Source organism: Zalophus californianus, chromosome 9, assembly GCF_009762305.2.
Source record: "Zalophus californianus isolate mZalCal1 chromosome 9, mZalCal1.pri.v2, whole genome shotgun sequence".
Taxonomy (NCBI): domain Eukaryota; kingdom Metazoa; phylum Chordata; class Mammalia; order Carnivora; family Otariidae; genus Zalophus; species Zalophus californianus.
This window is the reverse complement of record NC_045603.1, coordinates 107,550,647-107,565,668: the sequence shown is the minus strand read 5'-3', so window position 1 is coordinate 107,565,668 and position 15,022 is coordinate 107,550,647. Positions and strand designations below refer to the sequence as shown.

The 15,022-nt window shown below is 46.9% G+C and overlaps 1 protein-coding gene across 1 annotated transcript; it reads right to left on the bottom strand.

Annotated features, from left to right (window-relative positions):
• Positions 1 to 1,713: 1,713 nt before the first annotated feature.
• On the bottom strand, positions 1,714 to 5,688 carry FZD8 (frizzled class receptor 8). Its single transcript, XM_027595571.2, has one exon. It carries the CDS (start codon positions 4,917 to 4,919, stop codon positions 2,841 to 2,843), a length of 2,079 nt encoding a protein of 692 aa, XP_027451372.2. The 5' UTR covers positions 4,920 to 5,688; the 3' UTR covers positions 1,714 to 2,840.
• Between the last annotated feature and the right edge of the window lie 9,334 nt (positions 5,689 to 15,022).

The following is a 15,022-nucleotide window of genomic DNA, read 5'->3' as shown; positions in this document are numbered from 1 at the left end:
TAATGGAAAAAAAGCTTCCAAGTTGGACATTTCCCACCATATCACGGAGTTGAAAATGTGTCAATAATGAGAATACTGCCACATTAGAAAACCAATATGCTAAGTAGTGGCTTTTAGCTCTCTGGTAAAGAGTATGGAAAGTGCCCTCTCACTTACACTTTATAACTGAAAATATAAAGTTTGTGGTTTATGTACACTACAGTACATGAGTGTCACCACCTGGGTTAGATGCAGGCCACTTATTGGTACCTATGTCACAAAATAGTTAATTCTTTAATAAAACTGCTGGGAAGTGAAGATTTTACAATGCCTCTGACCTTAAGAAATATAATCAGCATGATAGCTAACGTAGGTGTTCTTATTGCATATCTAATTTAAAAAATCCAATTAATGCCAAGAATGACTCTGGAAAGGATTTGCAAAATGTTTCTACCAAGAAACTCTTAAAAGCCTCTCAGGCGAGCAAGATCAGCCAAGGAAGTAGTTTCCATTCTATTAATTAAAAATTTTTTTTCTTAACCAATAAATATTCCTATTAGGAAAAGAGAACAAACATTTTAGCAGGATGCAGAGAACATGTCCCTTCCCACCCTGCAATGTTTGATGCCCCCCATCATTAGCAGCGTAGCTGCCCATTTCTTATCTTGATTGACAGGTTAATAAGGGACCTGGGGCTATCTTTTCAGTATGAACACACAACCTTACCAATTACTTTTAAATTATTGCTAATCTGTCAGAAAATAACAAGCATGGGGAATAAAAATATCTGAAAAACTGAAATGTCTGAAGAAGCTTTTACTTCCGGTGCTTTAAAAGGTTCAGTTCAGAAAACTTGCCAGAATTTAGTCAATAGAATTTAGGCATAGGTTTTTTTTTTTTCTTTCTTTCTTTTTTTTTTTTTTAAGAAAAACTTGTAGTTTATAATAGTTCATTGGTTCAATTAGGGGCGAAAAAGAAGGGAGTTTTGTAATGCAATTGTCCAGCAAAGGAAAACGCTTTAAATTGGGGGATTATGTGCACAGACCACCTGTAGGGCATTCAGAGCCCTTTTCTATAATGCTTCAACCCATGCCTAGCTGCCTGCAGGCTGGCTAACAATGCCGGGAAAAGCTGTTTAAAAGGCTGAGCGCACTTGTGCCTCTGGTCTTCACTAACTGTTACAAGTCTTCCTCTCCCTCGCTCTCTCTCCTTTTTAAAGTAAAAGTCCCACATCCCTTTAATGGAAGAACTTTAAGGCTCCGCGGTGGCCAATTGGTCTGCACCAAGAGGAGCCGGGCAGCAGGGAAAGAAACTTCAGACTATACAGCACATTTGGAGAGGAGAAAAGATCAAAGTTTTTCAAACTCAAAAGACCAAGTTCCCTACAGATTAACCCTATTCATTTAGCTCCTCTTAAAGGAATGATGTGCTGGGCCACTGGGCAGACAGGTAAAAAGTTCAACAATTGCCAAAGCATTCTTCTGCTAATTCAACAGCCTTCTGCTCAAATAAATTAGCTTAGTCTTGACAGAGGAACAATAGCTTTTTCTCTAGGAAAAGCAGCACATTTGATATACACAAGCCTGGAAGGTTATTAAGATGTTAACCCGTTAGTCTAATCCATTAAAGAGTGCCTGCTCCACTACCAGATAGTCAAGTGACTTATACTGTAAAGTGTGATCTATGGTTTAAAACATTAACCTCTACACTTCAGCAGTGTGTTCAGTCCCTGAAAACCCAGGTGCTTTCAAAATCAGGGACACCGAGAAATAAATGTGGGGTTTTGAAGCCTTTAGTGATATTGTACAAGATAAATAACAAGGCCTGAGTGCAATTGTTGCCTTGCAAAAGTTCCATTTACACACACTAAGGTGAGTGTTGTTATCCATGGATGAGAAAAGGGCTACCATGAAAAACACCATCTTTTGGGAAGGTGCAAAAACTCAATTTTGATTTCAGTTCAACAAGGATATTTACTTTGCTAACAACTTAAGAACTAGAGTTTAACAGGTCATTTTCTCCAGCCTAAGGTCAGTGTACAGAATGAGAAACCAGAAAATGTCCATTTTCAACACGTCCTTAGCAAGCACTTTAAAGGTAACAGCGTAGAAGAGGCAGGGGGAAAGGGCGATGCTTAAATCATTTATCAAAAGTCATTTTATTGACAAAATAGAATACTTATATTTGTTCTTACAGGGGTGGCCTCTAAACTTTTTACAAAAAATGTACAGACTGTATATCTTTGGATATGTACATATTTTACACATTTTTACAATTTAACAAATAATTATATAAATACATCCTCTAATGTAAGAAACCCGTATTTACTTGGGGTGTATAATTAAGACATTATTTGTTTGTTTATTTAAGGCATTTGCCTGGTCATTAAGAATACCCAAACCGTGCAATTCCATTAGGTCGCGGTCATCCCTCCTCTAGGGTATGTTAGGATTAAGAGTTTACGTAGGAGAGTCGAGGGAGAAAAATAGGTCCCTCAGGTGAAATCTGTAGATCTGGCTTCAAGCTCAGCAAACGGCAACCAGCGAGGGCTCCAAACCTGGCGTTCTGAAACGCAGCAGAGTCCACCCTCCTCTGCCAACAGAGATTAACGCCTGGCGGGAGGAGCTCCCCGCATATCAATGGAGGAAAGGGGGCTGGGTCTGGGAGCCTTCAATGCCAGGTACTTTGTTCTAAGCGAGTCATTTAAGTCCCAGCTAATGGATACCATTAAGAGTTCATTATCATGCTAATAGCAATCAACACGGTGAAGGGGTGGGAACCTCAGCCCGTCGAGTGTCCCTTCGCCGCACTTGTTTCCTCGCCCCCCTCCCCATTCCTTCCGGGTGCCCCCTCCCCTCCCCTCAGACCTGGGACAATGGCATCTGCTTTGGATAAGACACGGAGCTGGCCGTGCCAGATCGCCACGTCAGGCCGGTGCTGACGTCGCTGTAGAGGGATCCCGCCCCACCGCCCGGGCCCCCGCCCCCACCGGACCCCACGCCCCCGCCCCCCCCGGGTCCCCCGGCGCCCCCAGCTGCCGCGGCGCCCGCGCCCCCCGTGGCGCCCTTGCTGGCCCAGCAGCAGCGGGTGCACAGAGCACGCCACGACTCGAGCGTCTTGCCGGACCAGACCCACACGCCCGAGGTGATGCCCACCACGAGGCACATGAAGTACTTGAGCATGAAGACGGCGTAGTCGGGCCGGCGCGCCTGGTCTGGCTGCAGGTCCCGTAGGCACGGGCAGTTGTGCGTGGCCTCCCAGCGCGGGCGGTTGTGCTGCTCATAGAAGAGGCAGGCGACCACGACGGCGGCGGGCACGGTGTAGAGAACGGTGAAGAGACCCAGGCGGATCATGAGCTTCTCCAGTTTGTGCGTCTTGGTGGGGCCGCCCTGCTGCTTGATAACTGAGCGGATGCGGAAGAGCGACACGAAGCCGGCTAGCAAGAACATGGTGCCAATGAAGAGGTAGATGACGAGCGGCGCCAGCACGAAGCCGCGCAGGTTGTCGAGGCTCTGGTTGCCCACGTAGCAGATGCCAGCCACCGGGTCGCCGTCCACGGAGCTGAGCGCCAGCACGGCGATAGACTTGACGCTGGGCACGAGCCACGCGGCCAGGTGGAAGTACTGCGAGTAGCCGGCGATGGCCTCGTTGCCCCATTTCATGCCCGCCGCCAGGAACCACGTGAGCGACAGGATCACCCACCAGATGGAGCTGGCCATGCCGAAGAAGTAGACGAGCAGGAAGACCACGGTGCACAGCGCGGGGCCAGTGGTCTCGTACCGCACGTGCTGCTCCACAGCGCCCAGCTCCTCATACTCGCCGCGCCCGCCCGGGCCGCCTGCTCCCGCGCCAGCCGCGCCCGCGCCCGCCGCCGCCGCCGCCGCGCCACTCGCGCCTGCCGTGCTGCCGGCGCCCGGCGCGCCGCCGCTGCACGCCACCTTCTCGTGACCCGCCACCAGGCGTACCAGGTAGCCGACTGACACGAAGAGGTAGCAGGCCGAAAGAAAGATAATGGGCCGCTCGGGATACTTGAAGCGCTCCATGTCGATGAGGAAGGTGGAGACGGTGGCGAAGGTAGATACGAAGCACAGCACAGACCACAGGCCGATCCAGAAGACGGTGAAGGCGCGTTCGTCCTGGCTGAAAAAGGGGTTGTGGCAGGGCAGCGCGCAGTTGGCGATCTGTCCGGTCTTGACGCGGTTGTAGAGCGGGTGCCGCTCGCTGGACACGCTCACCATGGGCGCGCGGCACTGGCAGCCCGGCTCGCAGGGCGCTGAGCCGCCGCCAGGGGGCCGCGCCTTCCCGCCGCCGCCGCCGCGCGTGGGGGGCGCCGCTGCGTCCCCGCCGCCACCGCCCCTGCCGCGGGACGGGGGCCTGGCCCCCGGCGGGCGGCCGTGGCCGCTGCCAGAGGGCGGCTGCTCACCCGGAGGCGGCGGCGGCAGGCGGCGCGGCGGACTGGGTGCGGCTGTGGTGAGGTCCGTGCGGTTGTAGTCCATGCACAGCGTGTCGGGGTTGCCCTGCTCCGGCAGCCGGTCGCAGCGCATGCGGTCCGGCCAGGCGAAGCCGTACTGGCGCATGAGGGGTGCGCAGCCGGCCTTGGCGCGCTCGCACACCGAGCGGCAAGGAGGCAGGGGCTTCTTGTAGTCCTCCAGGCAGATGGGCGTGTACATGCTGCACAGGAAGAACTTGAGGTCCGGCGAGCACTGGATCTCTACCAGCGGCCAGAATTGGTGCACCTCCAGGCCCGCCTCGTCCTGCGTGTCGTGGTTGAACTGGTTGGGCATGTACGTGTAGTTGTAGCCGATGCCCTTGCAAAGCGGCACGGTAATCTCTTGGCACGCCAGCTCCTTGGCCGAGGCAGCCGCCGCGCCGCTCGAGCGCTGCAATAGCGCCAAGGCGGCCAGCAACGAGGTCACTTCCAACAGGTAACCCCACTCCATGCTGCGCGCCTCGGCCCCGCGCCCTCGCCCTCCAGGCGGCGCGCGGAGGGGCGCGGGGGGGTTCGGCGAGGGAGCCGGATAAGGGGAAAGCGGGTGCCCTTTTGGTCTCTCTCCTGCCTCTCCCGGAAAGGGGGTCTGCAGATAACCTAGTCCCTTCTCGGGACGCGTCCACACAGTGGGGTCCGAAGCCTGGGCAGCGGCGGTGAGGGTTCTGCAGGCGTGCACCACAGTCCCCGAGAGTCTGCCCTGCTGACTCCCGGTCGAACTCAGCCCTCTCGCAGCACAGTGGATGGTCCCCGGCTCATCGTCCCTCTCTCGCTCGCTTTCTCTCCCGCGCGCCCGGCCACTTGTCCACGCGGCGCCGGCGACGGTGCGGTGACTTTGCCGGGCACAGAGGGCGGCGGCACAGCAAGTTTCCTTTCGGGCCGCGGTGCGCAGTCAAGATGGCTGGGCAGGCCGCTCCCCGCGCCGGGTCAGCCCCTGCAGCCCCCTTTCTGTCCCCGTGGACTCATGCTCCCCCCCAAAGCCGCGCAGCTCTGCCGCGGGAGTTCGGGACCCGCCTCCGCAGAGGCCGCCGCCCTCTTTCCCCGGCGTCGGTCCGTCTGTCCACCGCCGGGACTGACAGACTCCGCCTCCGGTAAAAGTCCGCTCCGCTCTCCGGCCGGCAATCGGGCGAGGTGTAGGCAGACCCCTTCTTGCTAGACACAGAGAACCAGATCCAGACCAAGAAGGCGGAGTAGACACCTGAGCGGCGCGGCCCGCGCCCAGCCGCCGCCGCCGCCGCCGCCGCCGCCGCCGCCGCCGCAGCCGCCGCCTCCTCCTCCTCCTCCTCCTCCTCCTCCTCCTTTTCCTCCTCCTCCTCCTCCTCCTCCTCCTCCTCCTCGGCGGGAGCAGCGCCCTTCACCCAACTTCCCGGCTCCGGCCCCGGCCCCGCTCGCACCGCCCGGCCGGCTCATGAATATTTATATAGCGCGGACTCGGTCTCCGCCCTCGGCCGGGCGCACCAATCACCGGGTGACGGGGCGGAGTCTATGCGCTCCCAAGACTCAGCCTTCCTTAAGGCGGTCCGGAGTGTCCCCACGGCATGCGCGCTTTCTGCGGCTGGAGAGTTTTGGTAACCTTGGGATTGACCGCAGAGAGCGAGGTTTTGCCACGATTGTTGCCACATAGCTCAGTGCGTTTGAGTTCTCGATTCCCTTCTCCCGAGTCTGCTTTTGGGGACCGGGATGGGGGTTTTATGCATGCGCGTGCTTTTCCAGGCTCGTTCAAACAAGTCACGTCGCTGCCTACTAATGCCCCCGAATATGGGTGACCCCACGCCCCTCCGTAAGCTGGGTCGGTGGGGAACCTACGTGCACGCGAGTGCGCGGGAGCCTGACTGGGGTCAGGCTCTGCGGGAGAACCGGGAAGGGGTGCTCTTCTTGGGGTTCTTAGAATGATGCTGTTTGAGGCTTGGAAATGTGGGAGGAGTGGAAGGACGGCAGTTCATTCTGTATGGTGGGGCTGTACGTGGGTGGGGGGGACGCCCCAGGAGGTGTACGGGAGCACAGCCGCCCTTACCCCAGGTGTGCGAGAGGCGCCCAGGCACAAGGGCGGGAGCAGTATTCTCCTCTCCCCTCCGCTGAGTGGTCAGGGGAGCCTCAGTTTCCTTACCTGAAGAGTGGGGTAATCGTACGGATTTCAAAGGGGGTTCCGATAGGTGGGATAAAGTATGTAAAGCATCTAGGACACAGTGCTTCTTTATGAAAAAAAAAATTTCCTTTCAGAAAGAAAGAAAGAAAAAAGAAAGGGAAAGAAAGAAAGGAAAGAGAAGAAAGAGGGAGAAAGAAAGGAAAGAAGAAGAAAAAAGAAAGAAAGAAAAAAAAGAAAGAAAAAGAAAGAACTTATAAGTAGGGCAGACTGCGGCTGGATTCTCTCTCTTCGCCTCGTACTTTTGGAACAAATACATGTCTCTCCAAAGTTCACGTTTTTTCCAGAGCCTCCTTTTCTACCGTGGGAGGCGGTGCTGAGTCCTGGCGCTGACGCACCGACACGTATCAGTGATCCGCCAGGAGCGGAGCAGGACCTGAGCTGCTTTTAGCAGCCACTTGGGACACCGCCAAGGAGTACTTGCCCCCGCCAGCTCCGCAACTACCTTAAGATGGGGAGGGGAGGCGGAGGCCCGAGGGACCGGCAGCCTGGCAGGTTCATTTACGCTTGTTAGGACGTCCCAGGGGGTTGTCTTTCTCCTAGAATGGAGTGTTTATTTTTTAATTGATGTGCTGTTTCATTTAGCGCTTGTATGGAACTCATGCTGTGGTTGTAATTACTGTAATCTCGGGAACAAGCATTTCAGTTAGCCAGGAGGGTGGCAAAATACGTTCTCTCTCTCTGTCTGTGTCCCTCCCCCTTCTCTCGCTTTCTGTTTCAAGATTTTTGTCAGGTTTCATAGCAGGGACGAGTAGGGCTAGAGAACCAAAGTTGTTGAGGGTGTGGGAACAGAGAAGAACTATTAAGGGTACATTTGAGGACAGTTCAGTTTTTTGGGGGGATGGTGGTGGTAGTTGGTGGTTATCTTTATAAAAACAACTCTTGTCATGGAACAAATATAATTAGCAGCATTTGTATATTGCTTGAGCTAATGGAATCTGTGGCTTCCTCCTGTTTTCTCTAGCTTAGTTCAGCAACCTCATTATGCACCATATTCTAAATAGGCAGAACACCCCCCCCCAGCCCCAGCTCCCCCCACCCCCCAGCCCCAGCCCCCCCATCCCCCCCACTCCCCACCCCTTCCCTCCCCGCCTCCGGGTTTTGACAAATTCTGTATTTAGGCCAAGAATTCTAGGCATATTCATCAAGCTGTATATCTTTTTCTTTTTTTCCTTTTAATTGAAATCTAGTTAGAACCTCTTTATACTGAAAAACAACACTTCCTTCCCACTTTTGTTTTGGAAAAGCTAAACTCTATAGGAATCAAATTCAAAGGCTTGAGAAATACTGTATTAGCTAATTCAGCAGAAAATGGTTGCTATTCAAAAATGCAAAGACTTGACCTTTAGTTGGTCTCTTTTATGGATTCCTTTCCCGTCTCTTCCTATTCGAAATTCCCTTTTATGGTGTGCTGAATGTAGAAAGTCACCTATCTCTTTTGTTGGTACCTTGTTCACAGAGGGCCCTTCTCCAGGACATCCAGCTGCCGGGCAACAACAGGTAATTGCTGGAGTCCTGAGAGCAGTGTGTAGGCAGTCCCCTTAGTAAGGACCTGCCTGGGCACTATGTTGTCCAGACCACAGATGGGAGGGGCTAGTTTCCAAAAACAACACAGGTGGTGAAAAGTTCTACTGCTTTTCTTCAGCAGGAAAACGTCAAATAGTGAAGTTTAGAATTACACTATATAAATTTACTAGAATTAGGTAAAAACAAACTGACATTTGAAAATTGAGGCTGAAAATAGTTGATTTTGGCTTTTAATCGGCATTTAAACTTTTTTTCTTTTTTCTTTTGAGACAAGATGAAAGCTTTGATGATGTGGAATGTGGAAATTTTTGGTAAGTATATTAAGCTTCCAGGAGAAAATAAGCAGACAAAAGTTCAGAGCTTTCAGAAATCATGGTACAATCTTTTGGGGGAGATCTTACTGATTTGTGAGGTTGAAACTATTTACATAAAAATCATTAAAATTTACTTTTAATTGAGAGGATATAAGAATAGCATTTAAAATTTACTGTTAAATGGCTACTTGACAATCTTTGAAAACAGAAGAGACTTTATTGGTGTATAAAAAGCTAATTAGTATATAGAAAGCAATGACAGTTAGCTAAAAGACACCAGAATCATTTATCAACATTGCTGGCTAAATAACGATCTTTTTTTCTCTTGTATGTAAAGCAGCTGTTTTTTTAAGGGAGGGGAGATAGTTTTAGTAGTGACATAAATAATGTAGGAAACTTTCTAGAGGGATTTCTGAACAGATGTCTTGTTACTGAATAGCCTACAAGCATAATAATATATACAGTTGAGGCAGGAATCTAACTCATAGGAGGGAATATTTCATAAAACATTGGATACCAAATTAGATAGGAGATTATCAATATAGTATATGTCTCGACTGTAAGAAACTTTGGGGGAAATTATGTTCCAGTGGATTATAGTTTAAAAATCCAATATAAAAATCTTGATACCAGTGTGGGCCCATGTACCAACATTGATAAAATGATTCATTCAAGATTAAATGGAGAACGCTTTAGTAACTAATGAAAATTCTTAGACATTATATAAAACAACAATTGTTTCTTCTAAAAGCTTATTTTCTTTCAGGTAAACAACCAAGTATTAAATCATTGGAGAACATAAAACTTGATAGGGTAGTATTGGGGTTTCTTGGTGTTTTAAAAATCTTTCCAAAAATTATGTTTTGAATCACCCACTACATGGATGGAAGAGAAGGTAGGGGTCAGTTAGTCCTGCTTTAATTTCTATTAGAATTAAAATGGGTGAGGTTATTTTTATATTCTTCCATATTAACATTAAACTCTATTAACCACCATCCTCTTCTGTTTTCTCTACCACTAGGGAAAGGATGCTGTCAGAAGGAAGTATCTTTGCTGCATCTACTGTAAGAATGCCCCGTTATGAATGCATGGAGATGACTGAGCCAAGTGTACACTACAGGCCAGGAGTGAGATTCTCACTTTACATGCAGCCGCCGTTTTGAAAAAAATGACAATTGCACTGCCATTATTTCATTTTATAATTCTTCTAAAATGTGTTTTAAAAATCAATAATTATTATTTTTTCCTCATTCATGTTGGAATATTGGCCAGATACCGAAACTCTTGATGCCATAGGGTGCATTGTGCTTTAGTTTGGGAACTTCCAGGGCAATGGGCCACTAAGTAAAACTGGCTTAGTTAAGGACACTTAATTAATACCATATGTCAATAAATCTGGAAGCAGGAAGTTCCACCATTATGACTCAGTGTTAGGCCCACACATAGGCTTCTAGGCCCTTGGCTTCCCCTTTGGTTACATGGGGCCTCCCATTATCACATGTCATAGGACCGCAGCAGAGACAAGTAGGGTGGCAGAACCTGGCCCTGTGCAGCTGTACTATTAGAAAAGAAAACCGTTCCTTGAAGATCTTCCCCTCAGGTTACAGTATTGGAACCCATCACACCACTCTTAGCTGCAAGGGAGGCTGGGAGAGTGAGGATCTGGTGGGTGGCTGGTGACAGGTGGGCTCTAGTGGCAGGGAAGTCAAGGAAGTGAGAATGGCTACTGAGCAGATAAACCACAGTCAGCCGCACATTACTGGTTAAAATTAACTTTCAAGCAATATCATTTAACAACATGCCTTGTCTTCCAGAGTATTTTGTTCAGGCTATTAAGTATGATCTAGATCCAAGAAAACCTTGATATCTACATTTTTTTTTCCTTTTGAAATTCACACAATACAATTCTCTGTACGATTGGTGTGAAATAAATGTTAAACAGTTTACTACTTGTTTTATTTATAATGTGTATACTCTGGGTAATATAACTGCTTAGTTCCTTTTTGTTAAGCCCCTCCCTTCCCTTTTGAAGACTTCATTAAAAACAATGACACAATTCTGGAATTTTAGATTTTTTTTCTTTTAAGTCTTATACCATGTAATTAAAAAAAATAGATAGTAAAGTATACTGTAGGAGAAACTACTGAATCCCATCTCTGAAGGGCTCATGTAAGTCAAAGAATATATTAAAAAATGTCAGTGTATAAGAGTTTACTTCTGGTAACGATGATCCATTTAAAATGATGGTCTTCTACATTAGTAATACAATAATAACTATAAGGGCACTAAGGGCATGGAGGTGATGGGATGACAGTAGCATTTCTTTCTGTTTTGTTTATCTTTGACCAGGTTCAGGTAATCAGATGTAATTTTTATTCGAGAGGTGATAGCACTTGGTTTTTTGTCTGGTGTGAGTCTCACATGCTGTCTCAGAAGCAAATGTATAGGATTAACCGTATAGTTTATAATAAATATAATTCATAGTATAATAATTTATAAAGACAGCATAAGAAAAAAAGGATGCATTAGTAGGTGGAATTTATTGAAATCATATCACTTTAATATGAACTCCTGGTATGCTTTCTCAAAACACAATCCAGTAGGGTTTGGTTTGAAAAATCCTACTTTAGGGCATCTGGGTGGCTCAGTTGGTTAAGTGTCTGCCTTCAGCTCAGGTCATGATCCCAGGGTCCTGGGATCGAGTCCTGCATTGGGCTCCTCGCTCAGTGGGGAGCCTGCTTCTCCCTCTCCCTTTGCCTGCTGCTCCCCCTGCTTGTGCTCTCTCTCTCTGACAAATAAATAAAATCTTTAAAAAAAGTAGAACTCTGATGGCTCTAGCCTTATCTGTCCTTGGCATAATGTCCAGGTCTGCCCTAGGCTAATACCACCCCTGTGGTATTACATAGTGATATGCCAAACTATTTGAACCTTTGTTTTTACTGGTTATAGGTAAAGTATAAGTTAGCTAAAGAGATTGTGTGCAGTGGTGGAGAGAAGACATGGTTTGGAACAGGCAGTCCTGGGGGGAATTCCAGCTCAGTTATTTGCTACCCATGGAGACAGGTAACCTATAGCCTCTCTGAGCTTTACTTCTTCATGCTTAAAGTATGTAATGACAAATATGAGTCCCCCCATTGGTTGTGAGAGTTAGATGAGGTAAAAGCTACAGGCACCAAGCAGAATGTCTAGACTTTAATACATGAATTGAGCTTTATAAGAGTTTACTCTTAATGCACAGAGTGATAGGAAAGGTATCTTTGACCACAGAAATTGCCACAGGATGAAGTTATCCTGAACTTACCCTTAAAACATTTTTTTTTTTTAGTGGTAGGAAGATCTCTTCTACCTCTCATTCATAAATTCAATAAATATTTAGTACCGATTGTTCTGGTTACTATTAATGTGTAACAGTGATCCCAAATCTTGGTGGACTAAAACAACCTTTTTTTGTGCTCACAATTTTAAGGGTCAGGAATTTAGGAGGGGCTTGCCGATCTTGCTTGGCATTTCTCTTGTAGTTGCAATCAGATATCTGTAGGATTGCAGTCATCTGCAGATTTGGCAGGGTTAAATGACAAGCTGGCTGACTCATGCAGCTACCAGTTGATGTAAAAGCCAGCTCAGATTTAAGGGCAGGGGTATGGACTTTCCTCAAAGTGGAATGAATTTGGGGGACCATATTTTAAAATGGCCACACCAACTAATGGTCCTATGTTAAATGTTAAGGCTATAAAGATAGATGAAACATTGTATTAGAGTTCTCTAGAGAAACCAAACCAATGGGGTATATAGGATTTATTATAAGGAATTGGTTCATGTGATTATGGAGGCTGGGAAGCCCCCAATCCACCATCTACAAGCTGGAGATTCAGGAAGGCCAGTCGTGTAGTTCAGTCCAACTCTGAATGCCTGAGAACCAAGGGAGCCGATGGTATAATTTCCAATCTCAGGGGAGGAGAAGACTGATGTCTCAGGTCAAACACACAGAAAAGGGGTGAATTCTCCCTTCCTTTGACTTTTGGTGTATTCAAGCCGTCAATGGATGGATGATGACCACTCACACTGGGGACGGCAATATACTTTAGAGTCCACTGATTTGAATGTTAATCTCATCCAGAAAAACCCTCACAGACACACCCAGAAATAATGTTTAGCCAAATATCTGGATACCCTGTAATCTAGTCAAGTTGACACATAACATTAACCATCACAGATACTATTTCTTTTGTAGGGAACTCACATGGGACAGCAACAGATACACAACTACAAGCCATTTGATAGAAGTATTTACAAAATACACAGAAATAATATTAGGGAAAAACAAAATGTGCTGAAAAAAGCTGGGAGAGGCCCTCACAGAGATTTTGAAGAATGATCACTGAGTTTGCTAATTTGAGGAGAGGCCTAATTTTCTAAGCATGTGACAAAGCATTTATAAATCTGGAAGATGAATTGCCTTTGCATTTGTTACATTTGTTCATGTAACAGCAAGAACATTCCTTGAACAGAAACATTTTTATTTGCATTTAATCAGTTGATATAATTTGCATCTTTGGCAGGTTCCATTTGGATAGACAGAGTTCAGCATCTGTTACTGTATTTTCAGCTTTCAATAAGAGGATGCTAGCTGAAAGTGGCCCAGAGGACACATTTTCTCACATCACCTGGGATCAGGGGGTGGGATGGCTGCAAAGTTGGTTAATTCTGTGAATCTATGACACTATTGAGACCAGGTCCTTTCTAGTTATTTCTTTATTAGCCTCAGTGTGTTGGTTAGTTTCCCTCATGGTTCCAAAGTGGTTTCAGATTGCTGGTCACTGCTCATGTCTTCACATACCAATATCCAGAGGCAGAAAGAGGGAAATTTGTTCTGTGTTTCCAGCCTTTCCTGGAACAGAATTGGGTGACCGGCCACAACACTCAGATCTGGCCCACTAAGGAGGGATCACTGAAAATCAGGGCTTTGCCAATGAGGAAGAAGGGTAGGGGGACGGCCTTGTGTAGGTAACCACAGGTGTCTGCTGGAACCCCAAGGCCTGTTAGACCACATGGTAAGAGGCCAGTATTTCTTTGGGTCTAACTCCTGCTGTCCAAGGTCAGACACGGTGCAGCCTAGCAGTCTTTGAAGAAGATTCTTGTGCTCTTTGTGTGTTAATTACTAGCAAAGCTTAAGTCTGTTCTCCTTACCCCACAACTGCATGCAGGTGGGATCTGTTAATAGGGTTTCAGTTATTTATTTCACTAGAGCAATGTGTTTTGCTTAAAAGGATAGTATATTCCTGCTTTCAGAAATCCAGTTGCCTTTAGGGCTTCTTGGCCAGGCCAGGTCAGGTTGGAGAATGACTCTGTCTGGCAGAACGAGTTGGGTGGTTTGTAGTGTTTGCTCTTGTCCCTGTCTCACCACAAAGTCCCTGAAGGGCAATTACTTGAAGGAACACCTTACTGAACAGCTGGGAAGCATGACTATTAAAGACTGCCAGAGATGAAAATTTATTTCTCACCTGTGTGGTTTCCAGAACCACGTGGGGCTGAGTAACGAAAAGCTTGCAAGAAGCTGCAGAGAATATGGAATCCAGGGGAACCATATGGGTGTTTCAGTCTGTAGTTATGTCCACCCGCCTGCAGCCAGTGCCCCCAAATAATCCAGTGTGTAGAGAATTTGCCCCATGCAAGTTTATTTCTTTCTCTTTCCTCTACCATTTCATGTCTTAATTCAATTTCATTTTCCGTACATTATTCCTATCTTTACATCATTCATGTTTCTTAGGAATATCTTGGTGGCATAATGGCTGAGCTGTTTCTGTATTGATCTTGGCAATTACCTTTCTTCTGTAGCTGCTACCTTAAGAGGCTCTTTGCTTACTAACTCTTGCCTACAAATCTTTTAGTAGAATGTGATTACTAGACTTGTTAGGACAGGGTTTTCTACCAGGAGATTCCCCTGTCTCACCCAAGGTAAACCAGATTCACCTTTTGGTGGTTTTTCATGTTACATATCTGCTCCCACCCCCATTTGTAAGTCTGTGCTTCAGGAAGCCACTGTCACTCTTGGGGGAGAATCTTTTCTTCAGATGTATTTGCTTTATCATGTTCTGCCACTTTGGGGGGCTAAAAAGGAAGGATTCTTGTTTTACTTGTTGGTCTATTACCCTGTTGGTTATTAAATCATTATGGTTTCCAGTGGGATCCATGTGGTCTCTGGATTCCTATTTCAAAAAATATGTCTATCTTCACATTTTGTGATGTCTTTGGTCTTGTCCTCCAGTCTTAAAATAAATAGAACAAAAAGATTCACTTTATGTTTTATCTGTCAAAAATCTGAAAGGTTTCATTTTCTATTAGGATTCAATTGGAGTTTGGTTGCCTTGTGGTAGTAAAATACCAAGGTTTCTGCTGGAAGGTAATCCATTGAAATTATACTCCCTGATTTTTTTTTTTTTGATTAGAGTAAAAAATGTAGGTAAAACTAAACAGAGTGAATCCTAACCTATAATTCATAATTGCAGAGTGATGAATGTGAGCCTTGTTCCTAAATTCCCCAAGTGAGCAATAAAAACTGTACTTAGGAAATGA

Excerpts from the sequence above, each read along its gene's own strand:
- FZD8 (XM_027595571.2), bottom strand. The coding sequence starts at position 4,919 with ATGGAGTGGGGTTACCTGTTGGAAGTGACCTCGTTGCTGGCCGCCTTG.